General features: G+C 44.8%; 1 protein-coding gene across 21 annotated transcripts in view; it reads left to right on the plus strand.

Moving 5' to 3' along the window:
• Positions 1–21023, plus strand: part of celf2 (cugbp, Elav-like family member 2) — a 1014614-nt gene that overhangs the window by 963045 nt on the left and 30546 nt on the right. For all 21 annotated transcript variants that reach the window (XM_043714096.2, XM_043714095.2, XM_087999366.1 and 18 more), the window contains one exon: positions 493–556. In XM_043714096.2, the coding sequence (XP_043570031.1) occupies positions 493–556 (64 nt within the window). The remainder of the gene's footprint in view (positions 1–492; positions 557–21023) is intronic.

Raw genomic sequence — 21023 nt, forward strand, 5'->3', positions numbered from 1 at the left:
TGTTCAGAATCACCTATTCTTCCCTGACATAGCAGCTGCTATTATGAAGTTTCCAGTGCTCTTGGCTCTGCAGCCGTCTTGGAGTTAACAGTGCCGAGAAGCCAGAGCTGTTTATAATCAACGTGAGATCCACTTTGCATCCCTCAAGATCAAATAGAAGAAAGGTGATAAATGTACAAGTTAGCTTTGTACACGATCTGGTTGAACATATCCACTTGATTATGGAGAGTTGCAATTAGTCATGGAATGTTGTTTTAAGTGGATGGTGGGTTTAGAGGTACTAAACTGATGAATTGTTTTCAGGATGATGATAATGTTGAATTGTTATCTTACCTGGCCTTGAGAAAGATCAGACATTAATGTGAATTTATGCACAACACTAGTAGGAGCATTCAGTATATCAGACTGGAAAATGAGCTTCTGAATATAATTTTTTGAAAATCAAGAGCTTAAAGTTTCACATTACAATGGGATTATTTTATTTATTCACAGCTTTTGCAGCAAGCAACTTCGACGAGTAACCTGGGTGCATTCAGCGGCATTCAACAAATGGCAGGTGAGTAAGAGCCATTCCATGTTGTTTTCTTCTGTAGAAATGCCTTGTCAATTGCTCCGCCACGTTCTCATTGGGGTGGTTATGCCTTTGGGATGCACTCTGACAGTACACAAGGCTGCTATTGGAACAACTCGACCCTCTTTCATTTGGGTGACAATAGTGCGCATGAAGCAACACAAGGCATCATCCAATGGCTTCACAAAACATTGAACTTCGAGTGGTTGAAACAGTGTTCAAAATTAGCTCCGCAGTCAGTTCTGGCAAGTTTGTTACCTGAATCCAATCTTGAACCAGAAGTAGACAAAAAGATGAGGTGAAGGTGCCTTGGATTTTGAAGTTTGTTTTGACAATGATTCACTGAGTACCTCAGTACCCTTTGTAACTATCACCTCTGTACCATATGATATTAATGATGTGGAGGTGCCAATGTTGGACTGGGATGGACAAAGTCAGAAAGTCATGCGACACCAGATTATAGTTCAACAGGTTTATTTGAAAATGCAACCTTACGGAGCACTGCTCCTTCATCAGGCTTCACCTGGTGTTGTGTGACTTCTGAAATAAGACATTAAAACACAGCAGAACAAAACAAGGTTGTGGTTTGTTAAAGGTGTACCTTTCTTGTTCATAAATGGACAGACGCTAACCCTAAGTTCTGGAATGGTGAGTGAACTTCTTGCTAACGATTTTATTATTGATTGATGCCTCGTTTCACAGAAAATTGACCTAAAAAGAAACTGATGTGGGCTAAGCATGGGCACGCTGGAGTTACTAAAAGGATTTGAGAAGGAGCTAACTTTGTTGCATGTCAGAGGTAACCTTGATTAGGATGGGAGTTGATGGACCTAAGGGCCTCTCTGGATTCTCCATTTAATATGCAATTGAATTAATGAAGTGTACTCTCAGAGACAAGGAGCTCTCATCTTCACAAAAGTCAGGATCATATTTTAGGATGAGAGGACTGAAAATGCTGGTAGGCAGGAGTTTCTGGCCTCTGTTAGGAAATATTGAATTGAATTTATTGTCACGTGTACCGAGACGTATTGAGCTGATTGTTTGCTGCCTTAATCATTTCAATGCTTTTATGGTTTTAAAGGTGGGGTAAGGAATAATACTGAGGACTTCAGGTTTGTTGTGATCATGCACAGGATAGATAATACCGATACCATCAATCCGGCACACTCACACACATTCACACTCGCGCACGCACTCGCACACGCACTCTCACACACACATTCACACTCACGCACACATTCACATTCTCACTCGCTCACTCACACACACATGCACAAGCAATTGTTTCAGTGGCTCTATAATTACATCACCATTTAGTGCATGTCAACATCATAATAGGAGCAGTTTAGCTCCTTGAACCTGCCCCACCCTTAAATATCTGATCTTCTCACTCACTCCATGTTCCCTCCTTATCCAGAATATATGCAATTACACCTGTCTGGGATGGGCAATTACAACAGTTCACAACCATCTAGTTGAGGAAATTTCTGCTCAGTCCTGAATGGAGGTCTACTATCCGGGAAAATTATTCTTGACTCAAGATTCCAAGTACTTTGAAATAACTGCACAGAGGCCAACATCCCATCAACAACTCACCCTTTATTTACATGTGTACTGTATATGGAGTTTTTGCTCAGAGCTGACTCCTAAAGTGAGGAGAAGCCTTGTTTATATCTGTCAGCCAGGACTCCCTGATTAACCCAGAGAGATCCACCTGGTCAATTCATTTCACGCTACATACTCTATCGAGGAATCTGAACATTTTATGTATTTAACATATGGCTTTACATATGAACGAACTGAAACTAACATGGTCATCCTAACAGGTGAAAGACAACATACAGTCCAGTTTTTTTCAGTATATCATTTCAGTGGCCTCACACTGTAAACTTTTGCTATAAATTCTGTATCCTATGATCTTATTCTCCACAACCACCTGATGAAGGTGCGTCGCTCCGAAAGCCAGTGCTTCCAAATAAACCTGTTGGACTATAACCTGGTGTTGTGTGATTTTTAACTTTGTCCACCCCAGTCCAACGCCAGCATCTCCAAATCATGTATTTAACAAGTTTGTTTCTAATTCTTCTAAACTCTAGAGATTATAAACTCTTCAGGCTCCATTTTTCTTCATCGGATAAGCCGGTTTATCAGAGGAATCAGGAAGGTGAATCTTTGTTGGAACCCCTCTTGGGCATCTATATCTTTTCTCAAGTACAGACCCCAAACCATATGTGGTAGTGACACTCCGTCCGATTTGTGTCTGCTAGCATAGACTTGCTGCATGCCACATCGTATACAATTTAAAAGTGAATGATGCTTGTTTGTGACCTTATGAACAGTATGTTCGTGAATGCAGTGCAGCTTAGTGAACAGAGCCCCAAACCCCAGGTGTGATTTTGACAAATCTTTATGCCTTTGCAGCATGATATCCTTAACCTTTTCTTATAACCACCTCATAAAAAAGGCCAACCCCCATATTATCTCCAGTTTTCCCTGTGCCGTTTCGTTCACAAAATGCTTATTGATAGTAACGTGAGTGAGATTTTTAGATTTGAGGTATTGGCCAGTCACCCAGAACCCCACAGTGCCACAGGAGCCCTCATTCCATTTGATGAATGATCCTCATTGTTGCACCTCTAAGTGCCTTGGTTCCTCCAACAGTATCTGCTGTTCCTCAGAAGACATTATTAGTTGCAGTTATTAATGAACTATTATAGCTGGGAGGATGAGTGACTGCAGTCTGAAATCTTTTCAGGCACCATGCCACATACTGATAATTACTATGATGATGCTTCAGGGTGCTTGTTGAGTGTGTCTGTTAAAAGCACGCCTAGTCAGTGGCATTCCTAAATCAAGTGTTTCAGAGCATATTACTGAATCCACATCCAATTTAAGCCATTAAATACCAAACATGGAATGAGAAATGCAACATGACCCACATCAACATTAAGGGCTTTTGCCCAAAATGTCGATTTTCCTGCTCCTCGGATACTGCCTGACCTGTTGTCTGGATCAGTGGTGCTGGAAGAGCACAGCAATTCAGGCAGCATCCGAGGACAGGCAAAATCGACGTTTCGGGCAAAAGCCCTTCATCAGGAATAAAGGCAGAGAGCCTGAAGCATGGAGAGATAAGCTAGAGGAGGGTGGGGGTGGGAGAGAGTGGCATAGAGTACAATAGGTCAGTGGGGAAGGAGATGAAGGTGATAGGTCAGGGAGGAGAGGGTGGAGTGGATAGGTGGAAAAGGAGCTGGGCAGGTTGGACAAGTCCGGACAGGTCAGGGGATCGAGTTTCTGGAGGTTAGAAGCTAGGATGAGGTGGGGGAAGGGGAAATGAGGAAACTGTTAAAATCCACATTGATGCCCTGGGGTTGAAGTGTTCCGAGGCGGAAGATGAGGCGTTCTTCCTCCAGGCGTCTGTTGGTGAGGGAGCGGCGGTGGAGGAGGCCCAGCACCTCCATATCCTCGGCAGAGTGGGAGGGGGAGTTGAAATGTTGAGCCACTGGGCGATGTGGTTGATTGGTGCGGGTGTCTCGGAGATGTTCCCTAAAGCGCTCTGCTAGGAGGCGTCCAGTCTCCCCAATGTAGAGGAGACCGCATCGGGAGCAACGGATACAATAGATGATATTAGTGGATGTGCAGGTAAAACTTTGATGGATGTGGAAAGCTCCTTTGGGGCCTTGGATGGAGGTGAGGGAGGAGGTGTGGGCACAGGTTTTACAGTTCCTGCGGTGGCAGGGGAAAGTGCCAGGATGGGAGGGTGGGTCGTAGGGGGGCGTGGACCTGACCAGGTAGTCACGGAGGGAACGGTCTTTGCGGAAGGCGGAGAGGGGTGGGGAGGGAAATATATCCCTGGTGGTGGGGTCTGTTTGGAGGTGGCAGAAATGTCGGCAGATGATTTGGTTTATGCGAAGGTTGGTAGGGTGGAAGGTGAGCACCAGGGGCGTTCTGTCCTTGTTGCGGTTGGAGGGGTTGGGTCTGAGGGCGGAGGTGCGGGATGTGGATGAGATGCGTTGGAGGGCATCTTTAACCACGTGGGAAGGGAAATTGCGGTCTCTAAAGAAGGAGGCCATCTGGTGTGTTCTATGGTGGAACCGCTCCTCCTGGGAGCAGATACGGCGGAGGCGGAGGAATTGGGAATACCGGATGGCATTTTTGCAAGAGGTAGGGTGGGAAGAGGTGTAATCCAGGTAGCTGTGGGAGTCGGTGGGTTTGTAGAAGATGTCAGTGTCAAGTCGGTCGTCACTGATGGAGATGGAGAGGTCCAGGAAGGGGAGGGAGGTGTCAGAGATGGTCCAGGTAAATTTAAGGTCAGGGTGGAATGTGTTGGTGAAGTTGATGAATTGCTCAACCTCCTCGCGGGAGCACGAGGTGGCGCCAATGCAGTCATCAATGTAGCGGAGGAAGAGGTGGGGAGTGGTGCCGGTGTAATTACGGAAGATCAACTGCTCTACGTAGCCAACAAAGAGACAGGCATAGCTGGGGCCCATACGTGTGCCCATGGCTACCCCTTTGGTCTGGAGGAAGTGGGAGGATTCAAAGGAGAAATTGTTAAGGGTGAGGACCAGTTCGGCCAAACGAATGAGAGTGTCGGTGGAGGGGTACTGTTGGGAACGTCTGGAGAGGAAAAAACGGAGGGCTTGGAGGCCCTGGTCATGGCGGATGGAGGTGTAGAGGGATTGGATATCCATGGTGAAGATGAGGTGTTGGGAGCCGGGGAAACGGAAGTCTTGGAGGAGGTGGAGGGCGTGGGTGGTGTCTCGAACGTATGTGGGGAGTTCCTGGACTAGGGGGGATAGGACAGTGTCGAGGTAGGTAGAGATGAGTTCAGTGGGGCAGGAGCATGCTGAGACAATGGGTCGGCCAGGGTGGTCAGGCTTGTGGATCTTGGGAAGGAGGTAGAACCGGGCAGTGCGGGGTTCCCGGACTATGAGGTTGGAAGCTGTGGGTGGGAGATCTCCTGAGGTGATGAGGTTCTGTATGGTCTGGGAGATGATGGTTTGGTGATGGGGGGTGGGGTCATGGTCAAGGGGGCGGTAGGAAGAGGTGTCCTCGAGTTGGCGTTTGGCTTCAGCGATGTAGAGGTCAGTGCGCCAGACTACCACTGCGCCCCCTTTGTCCGCTGGCTTGATGGTGAGGTCAGGATTGGAGCAGAGGGATTGGAGGGCTGCGCGTTGTGAGGGTGAGAGGTTGGAGTGGGGGAGGGGGGTCGACAGGTTGAGGCGGTTAATGTCCCGGCGGCAGTTGGAAATGAAGAGGTCGAGGGCAGGTAATAGGCCAGCGCGGGGTGTCCAGGTGGATGCAGTGTGTTGGAGATGGGCGAAGGGGTCCTCGGAAGGTGGGCGGGAGTCCTGATTGTGAAAGTAAGCTCGGAGGCGGAGGCGACGGAAGAATTGTTCGATGTCACGGCGTGTATTAAATTCATTGATGCGTGGACGGACGGGGACGAAGGTGAGTCCTTTGCTGAGGACTGATCGTTCGTCCTCAGTGAGGGGGAGGTCTGGGGGGATGGTGAAAACTCGGCAGGGCTGGGAGCTGGGAGCTGGTGTGGGTGTAGAGCTGGGAGTGGGGTCGGAGCCAGTACCTGGAGTGGGTGTGATGGTGGGGGGAATGGGGATAGAGTCATGAGCAGGGGTAGTGTTCCCCTCAGGGTTCTGGGGGGTGGGGATAGTGACAGTGGGGTCTGTGGGGGGCGTGTCAGCAGAATGCAGGTGAGTGGCGCAGGTGGGGGCGGAAGTGGTGGCAGACACGGCAGTAGGGGTGGCGGAAGTCACTGAGGGTGTGGCATCGGCGATGATGTGAGGGCCAGAAGTGGCTGTGGGAGTGGCCATGATGGGGGCGGAAGTGACATCATCAATCAGCGTGGGGGTGGTAGCTGCATCAGCCGCATGGCTAATGGCGTTTCCGAGGTCAGGGGAATCTTCTGGAATGTTCAAGGAGCGCTGGTTATGGAGCTGGGTAGATAAAAGTTTGTTGTACTTACAGTTTTTGATGTTTGAGATGGAATTGAAATACTGTTTGTTGAGAGTATGAATTCTCCTGAGGATGTAGTACAGAGTGGGTCCTTTGCAATTCTGAGAGAGTGTGGCCCTCAGCTGAGGCAGGGCAGACTGTAGAGAGGTTAGGTACCGGCGCATTGCTGCAAGCGTGGAGCGGAGGATCTTGATGGAGAACCGTTGCTGGTGTTTGCACCACACTCTCAACTCTAATCTACACCTACTGCAGTCCTCACTTTCGCCACATCAACATTAAACCATTTCCCACAGTTTTTGGGTGCTAAATTAAAGCTGCATTTCCCACATCATATTAGAGGAGCATTGTACGCTAGAGCACAAAAGCCAAGGCTGAAGCTGTGATGTGGTACCGAGGGAAGGCTGCATTGTTGGAGATGTTGTCTTGAGGATGAAACGTAAAACCAAGAGCCTATTGGCAGCTTCAGGTGAAGGTAAAAGGTCCCATGATTCCATTTTGAAGGACAGTAGCATATTCTTCCCAGCATCTTGGCTTATTTTTTATCCTTCAATCAACATTTAGCAAACATTTATCTAATTCTTGTTACACTGTGGAAGACTGCTCCGTGCAAACCGGCTGCTCTTGTTTCCTACATGTGTTTTGAAGTGTGGTCGCGGCTGTACTTAGTTTTAAAGTTCTTGGGCGAATTCTCTGACCGTGAGCAGCGCTATATAAATAAAAGTCTCTTTTTTTTTTCCCTCATAGTAAAAGACACCGGATGGAGTTAATGTTTTCTTAAAAGCTTTTTGGTGTGTCCACCTGGGTGTTTATACAGTTATTTTAAAAGTTTGATTACGACGATGGAGAGATACGGGCCGAGAGCAGGCGGGTGACGTTAGTTTAGTTTGGGAACATGGTCGGCAGTGACTGGTTGGACCGAAGGGTCTGTTCCTGTGCTGTATGACTCTGGTTATTGCCCATTTTGTTGTAGTTGAATAACCCTTTGTTTCGGAACATGGAAAAAGCCGGCTATTCAAATCCTTGAGGATTTCTGACATTGCCTGTCATGATAATCTACATTTCACCTTGTTTACCCACATTGGTACTTTAATCAGTACTAGATTTGCTGAACAAAACTCTATCAATCTGAGTTTTGAATTTTTCAATTAAGCCACTAGACTCAACAACTTTTTGGCAGCAGAGAGTTTACAGCTTTCGGTCACTTTTTTAGTGAAGAAATGCAGTCTGACTTCACTCCTGAACACATGACCCAGGAATATGACTAGGTCACTCAGCACTATGAGCCTCCTTTACCATTCAGTAAGATCACAGCTGATCTGAATGTCTACATTCCAAATCATCTTTCGTCCCCTCAATAATCAAGAATCTATCTCCAATAAATTCATGAGAGGCATGGATACGGTAAATAGACAAGATCTTTTCCCTGAGGTGGGGGAGTCCAGAACTAGAGGGCATAGGTTTAGGGTGAGAGGGTAAAGATTTAGATTAGATTAGATTAGATTAGATTAGATTAGATTACTTACAGTGTGGAAACAGGCCCTTCGGCCCAACAAGTCCACACCGCCCCGCCGAAGCGCAACCCACCCATACCCCTACATTTACCCCTTACCTACCACTACGGGCAATTTAGCATGGCCAATTCACCTGACCTGCACATCTTTGGACTGTGGGAGGAAACCGGAGCACCCGGAGGAAACCCACGCAGACACGGGGAGAACGTGCAAACTCCACACAGTCAGTCGCCTGAGGCGGGAAGTGAACCCGGGTCTCTAGCACTGTGAGGCAGCAGTGCTAACCACTGTACCACCGTGCCGCCCACAAAAAGGACCTAAGGGGCAACTTTTTCACGCAGAGGGTGGTGCATGTGTGAAATGAGCTAACAGAGGAAGTGGTGGAGGCTGGTACAATTACAGCATTTAAAAGTCATCTGGATGGATATATGAACAGGAAGGGTTTAGAGTGATCTCGGTCAAATACTGTCAAATGGGACTAGGTAAGGTTAGGATATCTGTTCGGCATGGACCCATTGGACCGAAGGTGTGTTTCTGTGCTGTACATCTCCAGGACTCTGTGTATTCTAACCAAGCTCCTTTACAAGTGAAGCAAGACTCCAGTACTGAAATTCTCTTGAAGGGTAAAATATATCTCTTGAGAAGAATGTTGGAAAGGAAATTACGACAAAGTCACTCGAGGACCAGAGGACTGTTCTCTCATTAGAGAGAAGCGACTGGTGGTGACTTCTGTCCTGTGGGTCAACATGCCTCAGGCTAGGGGCAAGGTTGAGATGGTGGGACTTCCCGGCAACTACACTAATTTGGAAGTGTAATCTCCTCTTTCATTTACAATTCTGCTTTATGAATATTACGAGCAATAGAAAGGAGTTATTACCTCCTTACACAAATGTTTGTTCAGTATTTTGCTGTGCTCCGGTATGATATAATGTAGAATAACTGAAGTGTATTTTTGTATTGTAAACAAGTCAGGTGTTAGAGCTAGGCCAATGAGCTGTAGGAACAAAGCTTTGCATATATTAAGTTAAAAATCACACAACACCAGGTTATAGTCCAACAGGTTTAATTGGAAGCACACTAGCTTTTGGAGCGACGCTCCTTCATCAGGTGATGGTGGAGGGCTCAATCCTAACTCAGAATTTCAAGGCTTAACAGACAATCAATTTTTCAATGTATAATTTCAGTTACATGACACTGTAAATTTTTGCTTTAAATTCTGTTAGGATTGAGCCCTCCACTACCACCTGATGAAGGAGCGTCGCTCTGAAAGCTAGTGTGCTTCCAGTTAAACCTGTTGGACTATAACCTGGTGTTGTGTGATTTTTAACTTTGTACACCCCAGTCCAACACCGGCATCTCCAAATCTTTAATATATTAACTGGCCATTTTGGTTAACAAAATGTTCGGGTGGCACGGTTGCACAGTGGCTAGCACTGCTGCCTCACTGCGCCAGAGACCCGGGTTCAATTCCCACCTCAGGCAACTCTTTCATCCCACAGTCCAAAAATGTGCAGGTTAGGTGAATTGGCCATGCTAAATTGCCTGTAGTGTTAGGTGAAGGGGTAAATATAGGGGAATGGGTCTGGGTGGGTTGCTGTTTGGAGTGTCAGTGTAGACTTGTTGGGCAGAAGGGCCTGTTTCCGCACTCTAAGTAATCTGAGTACCTAGAACATTAGCCTGGTCCTCAGACTACTCTGGTGATGTTACCACTGTGCTACTGCCTCCCAAAGATTGTGAAGCTCACATCATAAGTGTCTCTTATCACATCCTTTCTAGGTGAATTGGCCATGCTAAAATTGTCCATAGTCTTAGGTGCATTAGTCAGAGGGAAATGGGTATGGGTGGTTTACTCTTCGGAGGGTCGGTATGGACTGGTTGGGCTGAAGGGCTTGTTTCCACACTGTAGGAATCTAATCAAACCTGGATTTATAGTGTGTCTTCAATATTAAAAAGATAGCCTCAAGGACTTCATTTGTAGCTATACAGGTAGTTGACAGACTCCAAGCAAAAAAGGACTAAGAGCTTTCTGAAGATTATTTGCAGAATCCCTACGGTGTGGAAGCAGGCCATTCAGCCCATTAACTCCACACTGACTCAGACCAAAGAGCATTCCACCCAGAAAGACCCCTCTATCCTATCCCTATCATCCTGTATTTCCCTTGGCTAATCTACCTAGCCTGCACATTCATAGACACTACGGGATGATATCCCACAATCATTCCACCTAACCTGCATATCCTTGGACACTATGGGCAATTTAGCATTGCCAATCCACCTGACCTACACATCTTTGGATTGTGAGAGGAAACCCATGCAGACGGGGAGAATGTGCAAACTCCACACAGGCAGCTGCCCGAGGCGGCAATCGAACCCGAGACCCTGGCTGTGTGAGGGAGCAGTGCTTACCCCTGAGCCACCATTGTGCTAGATGGAATTTGAAGTAGGATTTTGGAGCGCAAAGTTTTGAAGTCGCGGGAGACTGTAGCAAGAGGTCACAAAGGGAGTGCTGTGCTCTCATGTATGAGCTCCGTGCACAAAGCGCACAACCTCATGAGCTGCAGCTGAATGCATGGTAGATGCTGCATGACGGAACAATAGTTAACCATAAAAGCAGGATATTTGAGTAGATTAGATTAGATTAAATTCCCTACAGTGTGAAAACAGGCCCTTCGGCCCAACAAGTCCACACCGACCCTCCGAAGAGTTACCCACCCAGACCCATTTCCCTCTGACTAATGTAACTAACGCTATGGACAATTTACCATGGCCAATTCACCTGACCTGCACATCTTTGGATTATGGGAGGACACCCACACAGACACAGGGAGAGCGTGCAATTGTGCTCAAGATTGAGATATCTAGAATTTAACAATTGGCGCGGGCAATTCAGAGGTTAGGAAGTGTGTAAAAACAAATCAGTCAAGTGTGTGAGCCCGGTCTTCCTCTCAGGGCGACTGACTCATAGTTTGGAAACAGCCAGCCACAGTGAGCTGCTGATAACTAGTACCTCTAAGAGGAGATGGGCAGGGAGAGTTTTATTTCAACCTTACTACTCTCAGCTGAATATTTAGAATTGTGCACTTTGTCGAAAATAAAATTCTGCTCCATTTCTACTCTTGTGCCCAGTATCAAAGCCCCACACAGCTGAATATTCTTATCTGAAACTTTTGATTTTATTTACAATGAGAAGGCCATGTAAATTTAATTTAATGTTCACCTTAGATAATTTCTCCTCTTACTGTGCACAATGATTAGCATAAATCTGCATATCAATAAGTGGGAACAGATGTCAGATGTTAGGAGTGGCTGCCAATCACTAACGGTTAAAAAGTGACAGATGGATGATTCTCTCTGGGTCTATTACAGTGTCCACGCTAGAGATTCAGGAAGTTGTTCAGACCTCAGCTGTGCCAGGATTAGAATACACGTCTTACAAACAGACACACAATCAACTTCACAAAAGCAAGAGTTTCATTCTCTATCATTAAACTTATTAAAATTCCCCTGACTCAAAACCTGCCCATCCAGAACAGAGGTCGTCACCTTAAAATTAGAAGAAAATTTTTCCTTCTCTCAGACAGTTAAGTGTCCCTGAAATTCCCTTCCTCAATAGGCAGTGGGTGTAAAATCTATACATATTTTTAAGGCAGAGATAAATACTTGAAAAACGCTGGAATTTCTGGGGAAACCCAGCAAGTCTGGCAGCATCTGTGGAGAGAAATCGGAGTTAATATTTCAGGTCAAGTGTGACCCTTATTCAGAACAGAATGGTAACTGGACTGAAAACATTACTAGTGTTTCTCTGTCCACAGATACTGCCAGATCTGCTGAGTTTCTCCAGATTTTTGGTTCAGATTTCCAGCAGCTGCAGTTATAGAGTCGTAGAGATGTACAGCACAGAAACAGACCCTTCGGTCCAACTCATTCGTGCTGACCAGATATCCTAAATTAATCTAGTCCCATTTGCTAGCATTTGGCCCCATCCCTGAAAACCTTTCCTATTCGTATACCCATCCAAATGCCTTTTAAATATTGTAATTGTACCACCACTTCCTCTGGCAGCTCCCGCACCCCAGGCCTTGTCTATTTACCCTATCCATGCCCCTCATGATTTTATAAACCTCTGTAAGGTCACCCCTCAGTCTCTGACGCTGCAGGGAAAACAGCCCCAGCCTATTCAGCCTCTCCCTATAGCTCAAATTCTCCAACCCTGGCAACATCCTTGTAAATCTTTTCTGAACCCTTCAAGTTTCACAACATCCTTCCGATAGGAAGGACACCAGAATTGCACGCAATGTTCCAAATGTGGCCTAACCAATGTCCTGTATAGTCGCAACATGACCTCCTAGCTCCTATACTCAGTGCTGTGACCAATAGAGGAAAGCATATCAAAAACCTTCTTCACTATCCTATCTATCTGCGACTTCGCTTTCAAGGAGCTATGAACCTGCACTCCAAGGTCTCTTTGTTCAGCAACACTCCCCAGGACCTTACCATTAAGTGTATAAGTCCTGCTCTGGTTTGCATTTCCAAAATGCAGCGCCTCACATTTATCTAAATTAAGTTCCATCTGCCACTCCTCAGTCCATTGGCCTACCTGATCAAGATTCTGTTTTAATCTGAGGTAATATTCTTCACTGTCCACTACACCTCCAATGTTGGTCTCATCAGCAAACTCTGTATTCCATGAGATCTAACCTTGCTAACCCATTTCCCATGGGGAACCTTGTCAAACGCCTTACTGAAGTCCATATGGATCACATCTACTGCTCTGCCCTAATCAATTCTCTTTGTTACTTCTTCAAAAACCTCAATTAAATTCATGAGATGTGACTTCCCACGCACAAAGCCATGCTGACTATCTCTAATCAGTCCTTGCCTTTCCAAATGCATGTAAATCCTGTCCCTCAAGATTCCTTCCAACAAGTTGCCCACCACCGATGTCAGGCTCATTAGTCTGCAATTCCCTTGCTTTTCCTTACCACCTTTTTAAAATAGTGGCCACACGTTAGCCAACCTCCAGTCTTCTGGCAATTCACCTGTGACTATTGATGATACAAATACCTCAGCGGGAGGCGCAGTAATCACTTCCCTAGCTTCCCACAGAGTTTTAGGGTACATCTGATCAGGTCTGAGGGATTTATCCACTTTTATGTATTTCAAGACATCCAGCACTTCCTCCTCTGTAATATGGACATTTTTCAAGATGTTACTATCTTTTTCCCCACATTCTATATCTTCCATATTCTTCTCCACAGTTACCACTGATGCAAAATCCTCATTTATTATATCCCCACATCTCCTGCGGCTCCTCACATAGGCTGCCTTGCTGATCTTCGAGGGGCCCTATTCTCTCCCTAATTACCCTTTTGTTCTTAACGTATTTATAAAATTCCTTTGGATTCTCCTTAATCCTATTTGCCATAGCTATCTCTTGTCCCCTTTTTGCCCTCCTGATTTCCCTCTTAAGTATACTCCTACTGTCTTTATACACTACACTTTTAAGGATTCACTCAATCTCTCCTGTCTCTGCCTGACATATGCTTCCTTCTTTCTCTTAACCAAAACCTCAATTTCTCTAGTCATCCAGCAATCCCTACGCTACCAGCCTTTCCTTTCACCCTTTTGAAAGTTCTTGCCTAATACGCTCAAAATTAGCCTTCCTCCACATCTGGAGCACCATGTACAGTTTTGGTCACCTTACAGAGTCATAGAGTCATAGAGTAGAGATATACAGCTTGGAAACAGACCCTTTGGTCCAACCTGTCCATGCTGACCAGATATCCCAACCCAATCTAGTCCCACCTGCCAGCACCCAACCCATATCCCTCCAAACCCTTCCTATTCATATAGGTAAAAACAATGACTGCAGATGCTGGAAACCAGATTCTGGATTAGTGGTCCTGGAAGAGCACAGCAGTTCAGGCACTATCCAAGGAGCTTTGAAATCGATGTTTCGGGCAAAAGCCCTTCATCAGGAATAATATGAAGGGCTTTTACCCGAAACGTCGATTTTGAAGCTCCTTGGATGCTGCCTGAACTGCTGTGCTCTTCCAGCACCACTAATCCAGAACCTTCCTGTTCATATGCTCATCCAAATGCCTCTTAAATGTTGCAGTTGTACCAGCCTCTACCACTTCCTCTGGCAGCTTATTCCATACATGTACCACCTTATCTCCAGAAAGATACCATTGGCATTGATGGAGTGCAGTGAAGGTTCAACAGACTTGTTCCCAGGATGGTGAGAGTGTCACATCAAGGGAAATCAAGAAAACTGGGCCTGTATTCTTGGAAGTTTCAAAGAATGAGAGGTGATTTAATTAAAACATACAAAGTCTTTAAACAATGGAGGCGAGTAAGATGTTGCCCCTGAGTGGGGATGCAGGACAGGGGGCACGAGTTTAAAAATAAGGGGGAATACCATTTAGAACCAAGATGAAGATCATTTTCTTTCCCCAGAGATTGGTGAATCTTTGGATTTCTCTCCCCCTGAGGGCTATGGAATAGCAAGAATAAAAGACATTGAAGTATTCATTCAAACATGATTGTATTGAATGGTGGAGAATGTTCGATAGAGTGAGCGGCCTAATCCTGTTTTGATATTGCTTCTGACTCATAACATAGTAAATAATTACTTCAACAAAGCAAGCAATTGGCTTTGATCACTTCTATCAATTCTCTTCGAAATCTTGGAAAACTATTGTTAGACATCCTTCCCCAAGCCAGGCTAAGGCAGTGGAGGAATGAGGATAAATTGTTAAAGTCTACCTGACCTGAAATCACTTGTTCTTAGTCTTGCTGCACTGCTGTTCCTGGTAATGTTCTGTACCATGTGTTGGAAATGTGTACGGTTTACTCAGTGGGCTTTTGTATCATCATTTACACTTTCTTTCCTGGGTCCAGCAAACTCAAAAGTTAAACTTGAAAGACTTGAGAAAAGATTTACAAGGATGTTGTCAGGATTAGAGGGTTTGAGTTATAAGGAGAATCTGAATAGACTGAGGCTATTTTCCCAGGAGGGTCAGAGGCTGAGGGGTGACCTTGTAGAGATTCTTAAAATCATGAGGGGCATTGATAGGGTGAATAGTCAAGGTCTTTTCCCCAGGGAGGGGAGTCCAAAACTGAAGGGCCGAGGTTTAGGGGGAGAAGGAAAAAAATTAAAAGGGACCTGAGGGGCAACATTTTCAGACAGAAAGTTGTGCATGTATGGAATAAGCTGCCAGAGGAAGTGGTGGAAGCATCCAAAGACATTTGGATGGGTACATGAATAGGAAAGGTTTAGAGGGATATGGGTCAAATGCTGGCAAATGCAACTAGATTAATTTGGGATATTGGCCTGAATGAGTTGGCCCAAAGGCTCTGTTTCCATGCTGTACATCTCTATGACTGTGCCTCGAAGTCCTTATTTTCTGTACTCTTCTCATCCTGCAAACTCAAGCTTTGATTCACTATTCCTACATTCGGTTTCTTCTCTGTCCTCCATTTCATAACCCTGCTGTTCGCCCCATTGTGAACTCGGCTCTTTACATCAAAGAAAAGTTAACGCAAGGATATGGAGTTTGTTCAAGACATTGGATCAGTCACCTTTGGAACATTCAGTATGGTCTAGGTACCCCACTTTAGAGGGAATATTGTAGCCTTGCCACTTAGAGATACTAGTAATGAGAGGTTGGAGTTATGAAGAAAGAATAGAAATCAGGGCCCGGAAATAACTGTTTCAGCAGGATCTGGAAGGAGCACTTTCAAACTTCGACAATGCTTTGAAAGGCTAAACAATGAAGCTCGTTTCTACCTATAGGGAAATTGGCAACAAACTTATAAGCTCGTAGTTATTACTGGACGAATAAAGGGTAACAGAAAATAGCCCCAGTCATTTCACAAAAAGTTCATAAAATTGTAGGTGCTTTATCATAGTCCGCTCGTTTAAAATGGAATTAGTAAATATTTTTAAAAGGACGATTGTAAAAGAATATGGAGAAAGGGAGGAAAAGTGGAATTAGAGTATGGAGCTCAGGGTGAAGCATCCTGAACTAAATAATCTCGTTTTGTGTTTAAGTCGCTACCAAATGGATTGGTTAGAATTTCATGGTCTATTCAAATGGATTTCTATAGCAAAGCAAACTGTGCATCCACGTCTGAGCCTGCACTTGCACCAAGTCCCGTTTACCCATTACCCCTGCATTCTCTGTTTTGGCTCCAGGTCCCAAAATTTTATAATTCTCATTCTTCTTTCTGAATTCCTTCCCAACCTCACCCCTTCCTATCTACATAACTTCCTCAAACCTTACACTCCTCAATATTATTTGCGCTTCTCTGATTCTATTGTGTGGCACTTTCCCCAATTTTCATTTGCTTTAGCTGCCTGAGATATAATCTCGAAACTTGCCCCCACAACTCAAAAACCTCTTCTCTCATACTCTTTCTGTCTTTCTACCTTTGAGATCCATTTTGAACCTTCCTCTTTGATGAGATTGTTTGTAGTTTTTGCTGACATCTCTTTATGTAATTCAGTGTCAAGTTTTTATTTCTGAAAACGCTGCCATAAAGTACCTTGCAATGTTTGTTTTTTGCCTTAAAGGTGCTATATAAATACAACCTGTTTCTATTGTTGTTGGGCTAAATGGGATTTTTCTTGTGCAATTTTCCTTTCTATTCCAGTGCTTACATCATATTTTATAGAAAATGTCATGCATATTTCAGTTTTTATTGATGATGAATATTATCCGGTCCCACCAGACAGAGATCGAGACCAGGTTCCCAACAGTGGAATCATATTATCAACCCAGTTCATACTGGACTAGATTCGCACATTGCATATAAGGGTAATGAAGGCCGCCCCATTCTCCTCAGCCAACACTTAATACAAGTATGCAAGGAGAGAAAGAACATAAAAATTGAATTGTTGGGACTTTTAATGCACCTTATTGCATTGTCAGAACATTTCAGAGCACTTCCATGAACAACAGATTACTTTTTGGAGTGTTTTGCTGTTTATAACAGAACACAGTGCCCACTGTTCTCTCACACAGCGTCACGTAAACTGAAGTGATATGTGTACAATCCCTAGAGAGACCAATAACTATTTTTTAAAAAGAGACATTTGAGTTTCTAGCATCTGGAAGGATCAAATAAGAAGATTTCACATTTAAACTTCTATTGATCAAGCAAATTACTGCCAAAGTACTATTCTTTGGGTAACTTGTGCACTGAATCACAGAAAGGTTTCCCATTTAGCGTTTAAAATGACAAAAAATTCTGTATATTACACTGTTATTGAAGAAGAAAGTGAGGACTGCAGATGCTGGAGATCAGAGCTGAAAATGTGTTGCTGGAAAAGCACAGCAGGCCAGGCAGCATCCAAGGAACAGGAGAATCGACGTTTCGGGCATAAGCCCTTCTTCAGGAAACATTTAACTCCTCCAGAACCAACCTGAGGCTATACTCCAATGCCAAATGGCTTCCATTATTGTCTGTTCCAAATGATATCATTTCTAAATCCAGAACGAACTTTCATTGTGAGGGTTATCATGACAACTCCTCCCCTTCAGCCCAAGCTACACAAATCTTCCAATCTCTTAAAAATCTTCATGAGCTCTTCTTCAGTCTGAGTGCAGTGTATGCAGTGTGGTGAACTGTAGTGTCAGTATTTTCTCTGCTTCAGGTGCAGGATGTGTTTAAATTGTCTCTATCAGGTCCTTCAAACTATCTTGCCTCTGTGAAGTTCAGTTATATCTTAAAGAACCTGTAACAATGCTATAATGAATTGTTATGAACATTTCTATTTCCAAAATCCATCTCCATGATAATGTGAATCATAAGGGCCTTGTGTGCCAGTTGGAAACACCAATTAACCTTCCTCTGGACCACTGACTCGACTCTCTTTTTGAATTCGGCTAACGGTTCAAAATAGATCTTTTCATAAAACTTCTAATTCCAACACCTGTACCAACCAAGCCACCGAGACTTGTTGGGGAGAATTCGGAGTAGATCATGTGATCACCTACATTCTTCTGTTTTGTGTTACACTAAAGACACAATCCCAAAATATGACAAACTTATAAATCAAACAATTAATCATTTGTTTGGTTGAAAAAGGAATTTTGGTCAGGACACCTGTAGAACTTTGCTTGTGCAGTCAGATTATCAACATGTTTCTGACGAGAAACAAATTACATCCAGCAGGATCATCTATACAATGAATTGGATGTTTCAGCAGGGTTCAGGCTATTGATCTCCATAACTGGGCCATTTTGCATCTGTTTCTGCCCTCAGAAAGCAGAAAGGTCCAGTTTCTGCCACATGGCCTAGGGGGTGTTGCTGAACAAAGAGACCTTGGAGTGCAGGTTCATAGCTCCTTGAAAGTGGAGTCGCAGGTAGATAGGATAGTGAAGAAGGCATTTGGTATGCTTTCCTTTATTGGTCAGAATATTGAATACAGGAGTTGAGAGGTCATATTGCGGCTGTATAGTACATTGCTTAGGCCACTGTTAGAATATTGCGTGCAATTTTGGTCTCCTTCCTATCGGAAAGATGTTTTGAAACTTGAAAGGGTTCGGAAAAGATTTACAAGGATGTTGCCAGGGTTGGAGGATTTGAGCTATAGGGAGAGGCTGAACAGGCTGGTGCTGTTTTCCCTGGAGCGTCGGAGGCTGAGGGGGAACCTTATGGTGGGTGGCACGGTGGCACAGTGGTTAGCACTGCTTCCTCACAGCACCAGAGACCCGGGTTCAATTCCCGCCTCAGGCGACTGACTGTGTGGAGTTTGCACGTTCTCCCCGTGTCTGCGTGGGTTTCCTCCGGGTGCTCCGGTTTCCTCCCACAGTCCAAAGATGTGCAGGTCAGATGAATTGGCCATGTTAAATTGCCCGTAGTGTTAGATAAGGGGTAAACGTAGGGGTATGGGTGGTTTGGGCTTCGGCGGGGCGGTGTGGACTTGTTGGGCCGAAGGGCCTGTTTCCACACTGTAAAGTAATCTAATCTAATCTAATCTAATCTAATAATCTAATTTTATAGAGGTTTACAAAATTATGAGGGGCATGGATAGGATAAATAGGCAAAGTCTTTTCCCTGGTGTCGGGGAGTCCAGAACAAGAGGGCATAGGTTTAAGGTGAGAGGAGAAGGATATAAAAGACACCTAAGGGGCAACATTTTCACACAGAGGGTGGTATGTGTATAGAATGAGCTGCCAGAGGAAGTGGTTGAGGCTGGTACAACTGCAACATTTAAAAGGCATTTGGATGGGTATATGAATAAGGAAGGGTTTGGAGGGATATGGGCCGGGTGCTGGCAGGTGGGACTAGATTGGGTTGGGATATCTGGTTGACTTTGACAGTTTGGACCGAAGAGTCTGTTTCCATGCCATACATCTCTATGACCCTCTGTTCCCACATGTAACAGCAGTGGGGAGGAGAACAATGTTTTCATGATAAGCCTGGTGCTGATTTGATGAGCCAGTTAATTGTTACCTCCTCACATGTTCACCTTGCCTAATCAATCAGCCAAGGTCTTGGAAAGAACGTTATGCATGCATTCCACTTTTATCTCGCAACACCAGGTTATAGTCCAACAGGTTTATTCGAAAGCACTAGCTTTCGGAGTGCTGCTCCTTCATCAGGTGGGTGTGGAGCATAAGATCGTAAGACACAGAATTTATTGCAAAAGTTCCCAGTGTGATGCAACTAAAATTATATATTGAAAAGGATCTGGGTTGTTTGTTAAGTCTTTCATGTTTTAGAATGAACATTACTGGTTTCAGTTCTTTCATATGTAAATCACAGAACATTTAAATGTTACATTCTCAACTGAACTTTAACAATTGGTGTCATAATGCATTTAAAACGTGAGGTGCCCTGTGTGAGACTGTCTGTGCCACAATGGTCAGACTGATTCTAATCTAAAAAAGGGATTTACAGAATCTTACATGGATTCATGAAGTTTTTGAGCAAAATAAAATGTAATTCTGCAGGTACAAATTCACCCCACAAATTTAAATGTATATGTGTGGGGGGGTGGGTTATGAGTGTCTGTGAGAGAGTGTGTGTATGAGTGTGAGTGTCAAGGGGTATAAGTCTGTGAGAGGGTGCATTTGTGAGTGTGGGGGTGTATGTGTGAGTGTATGGGCCTGTAGGGGTGTGTGTCTGTGTCTGGGAGTGTCTGTGTGCATATATAGTGCAATTAGGTCATGTGCAGTGTGACATAAAACCAAGGTCCCAGTTGAGGCCATCCCCATGGGTACCGAACTTAGCTATCAGCCTCTGCTCGACCAGTTTTCGTTGTTGCCTATCCCAAAGTTCACTTGGAGGACGGTCACCTGAAGGTCCAAGGACGAATGTCGTGGACCACTGAAGTGTTCTCCGTCTGGGAGGGAACACTCCTGTCTGGTGATTGTTGTGCGGTGCCCATTCATCCGTTGCTGTAGCCTCTGCTCAGTCTCGCCAATGTACCATGCCTCAGGGCATCCTTGCCTGCAGCATATGAGATAGACAACGTTGGCTGAGTCACATGAGTACCTGCCACGTACGTGGTGGATGGTGTCCCCACGTGTAATGGTGGTGTCCAGGTCGACACTCTGACATGTCCTGCAGCGTCCACCGTGACAAGGTTGTATGGTGTTGTCCTCCACAACCACCTGATGAAGGAGCAGTGCTCAGAAAGCTAGTGCTTCCAATTGAACCTGTTGGACTATAACCTGATGTTGTGTGACTTTTAACTTTGTCCACCCCAGTCCAATACCGTCATCTCCAAATCATTATCTCGATCTGACGCTTTCTGCTTCCTTTTGTTATTGATTATCCTCTTGCCACTCCTGAATGTGCTGATTACTGTTGGGGTACAGTTTTACAAGGCCTGCCAGTTATCCTGGAATATCCCAGTCAACTTGGACAATGGTGAAGTAATCAAGTCACAGCGACAAGCTGACAATGGGTCACCTTCATCCTCATCTAAACCAAGAGTATCCTCAGCAAATGGG

This window comes from Chiloscyllium plagiosum, unplaced genomic scaffold (assembly GCF_037043375.1).
Source record: "Chiloscyllium plagiosum isolate Xiang-an unplaced genomic scaffold, Cpla_swu_hap1 HiC_scaffold_23, whole genome shotgun sequence".
Taxonomy (NCBI): Eukaryota; Metazoa; Chordata; class Chondrichthyes; order Orectolobiformes; family Hemiscylliidae; genus Chiloscyllium; species Chiloscyllium plagiosum.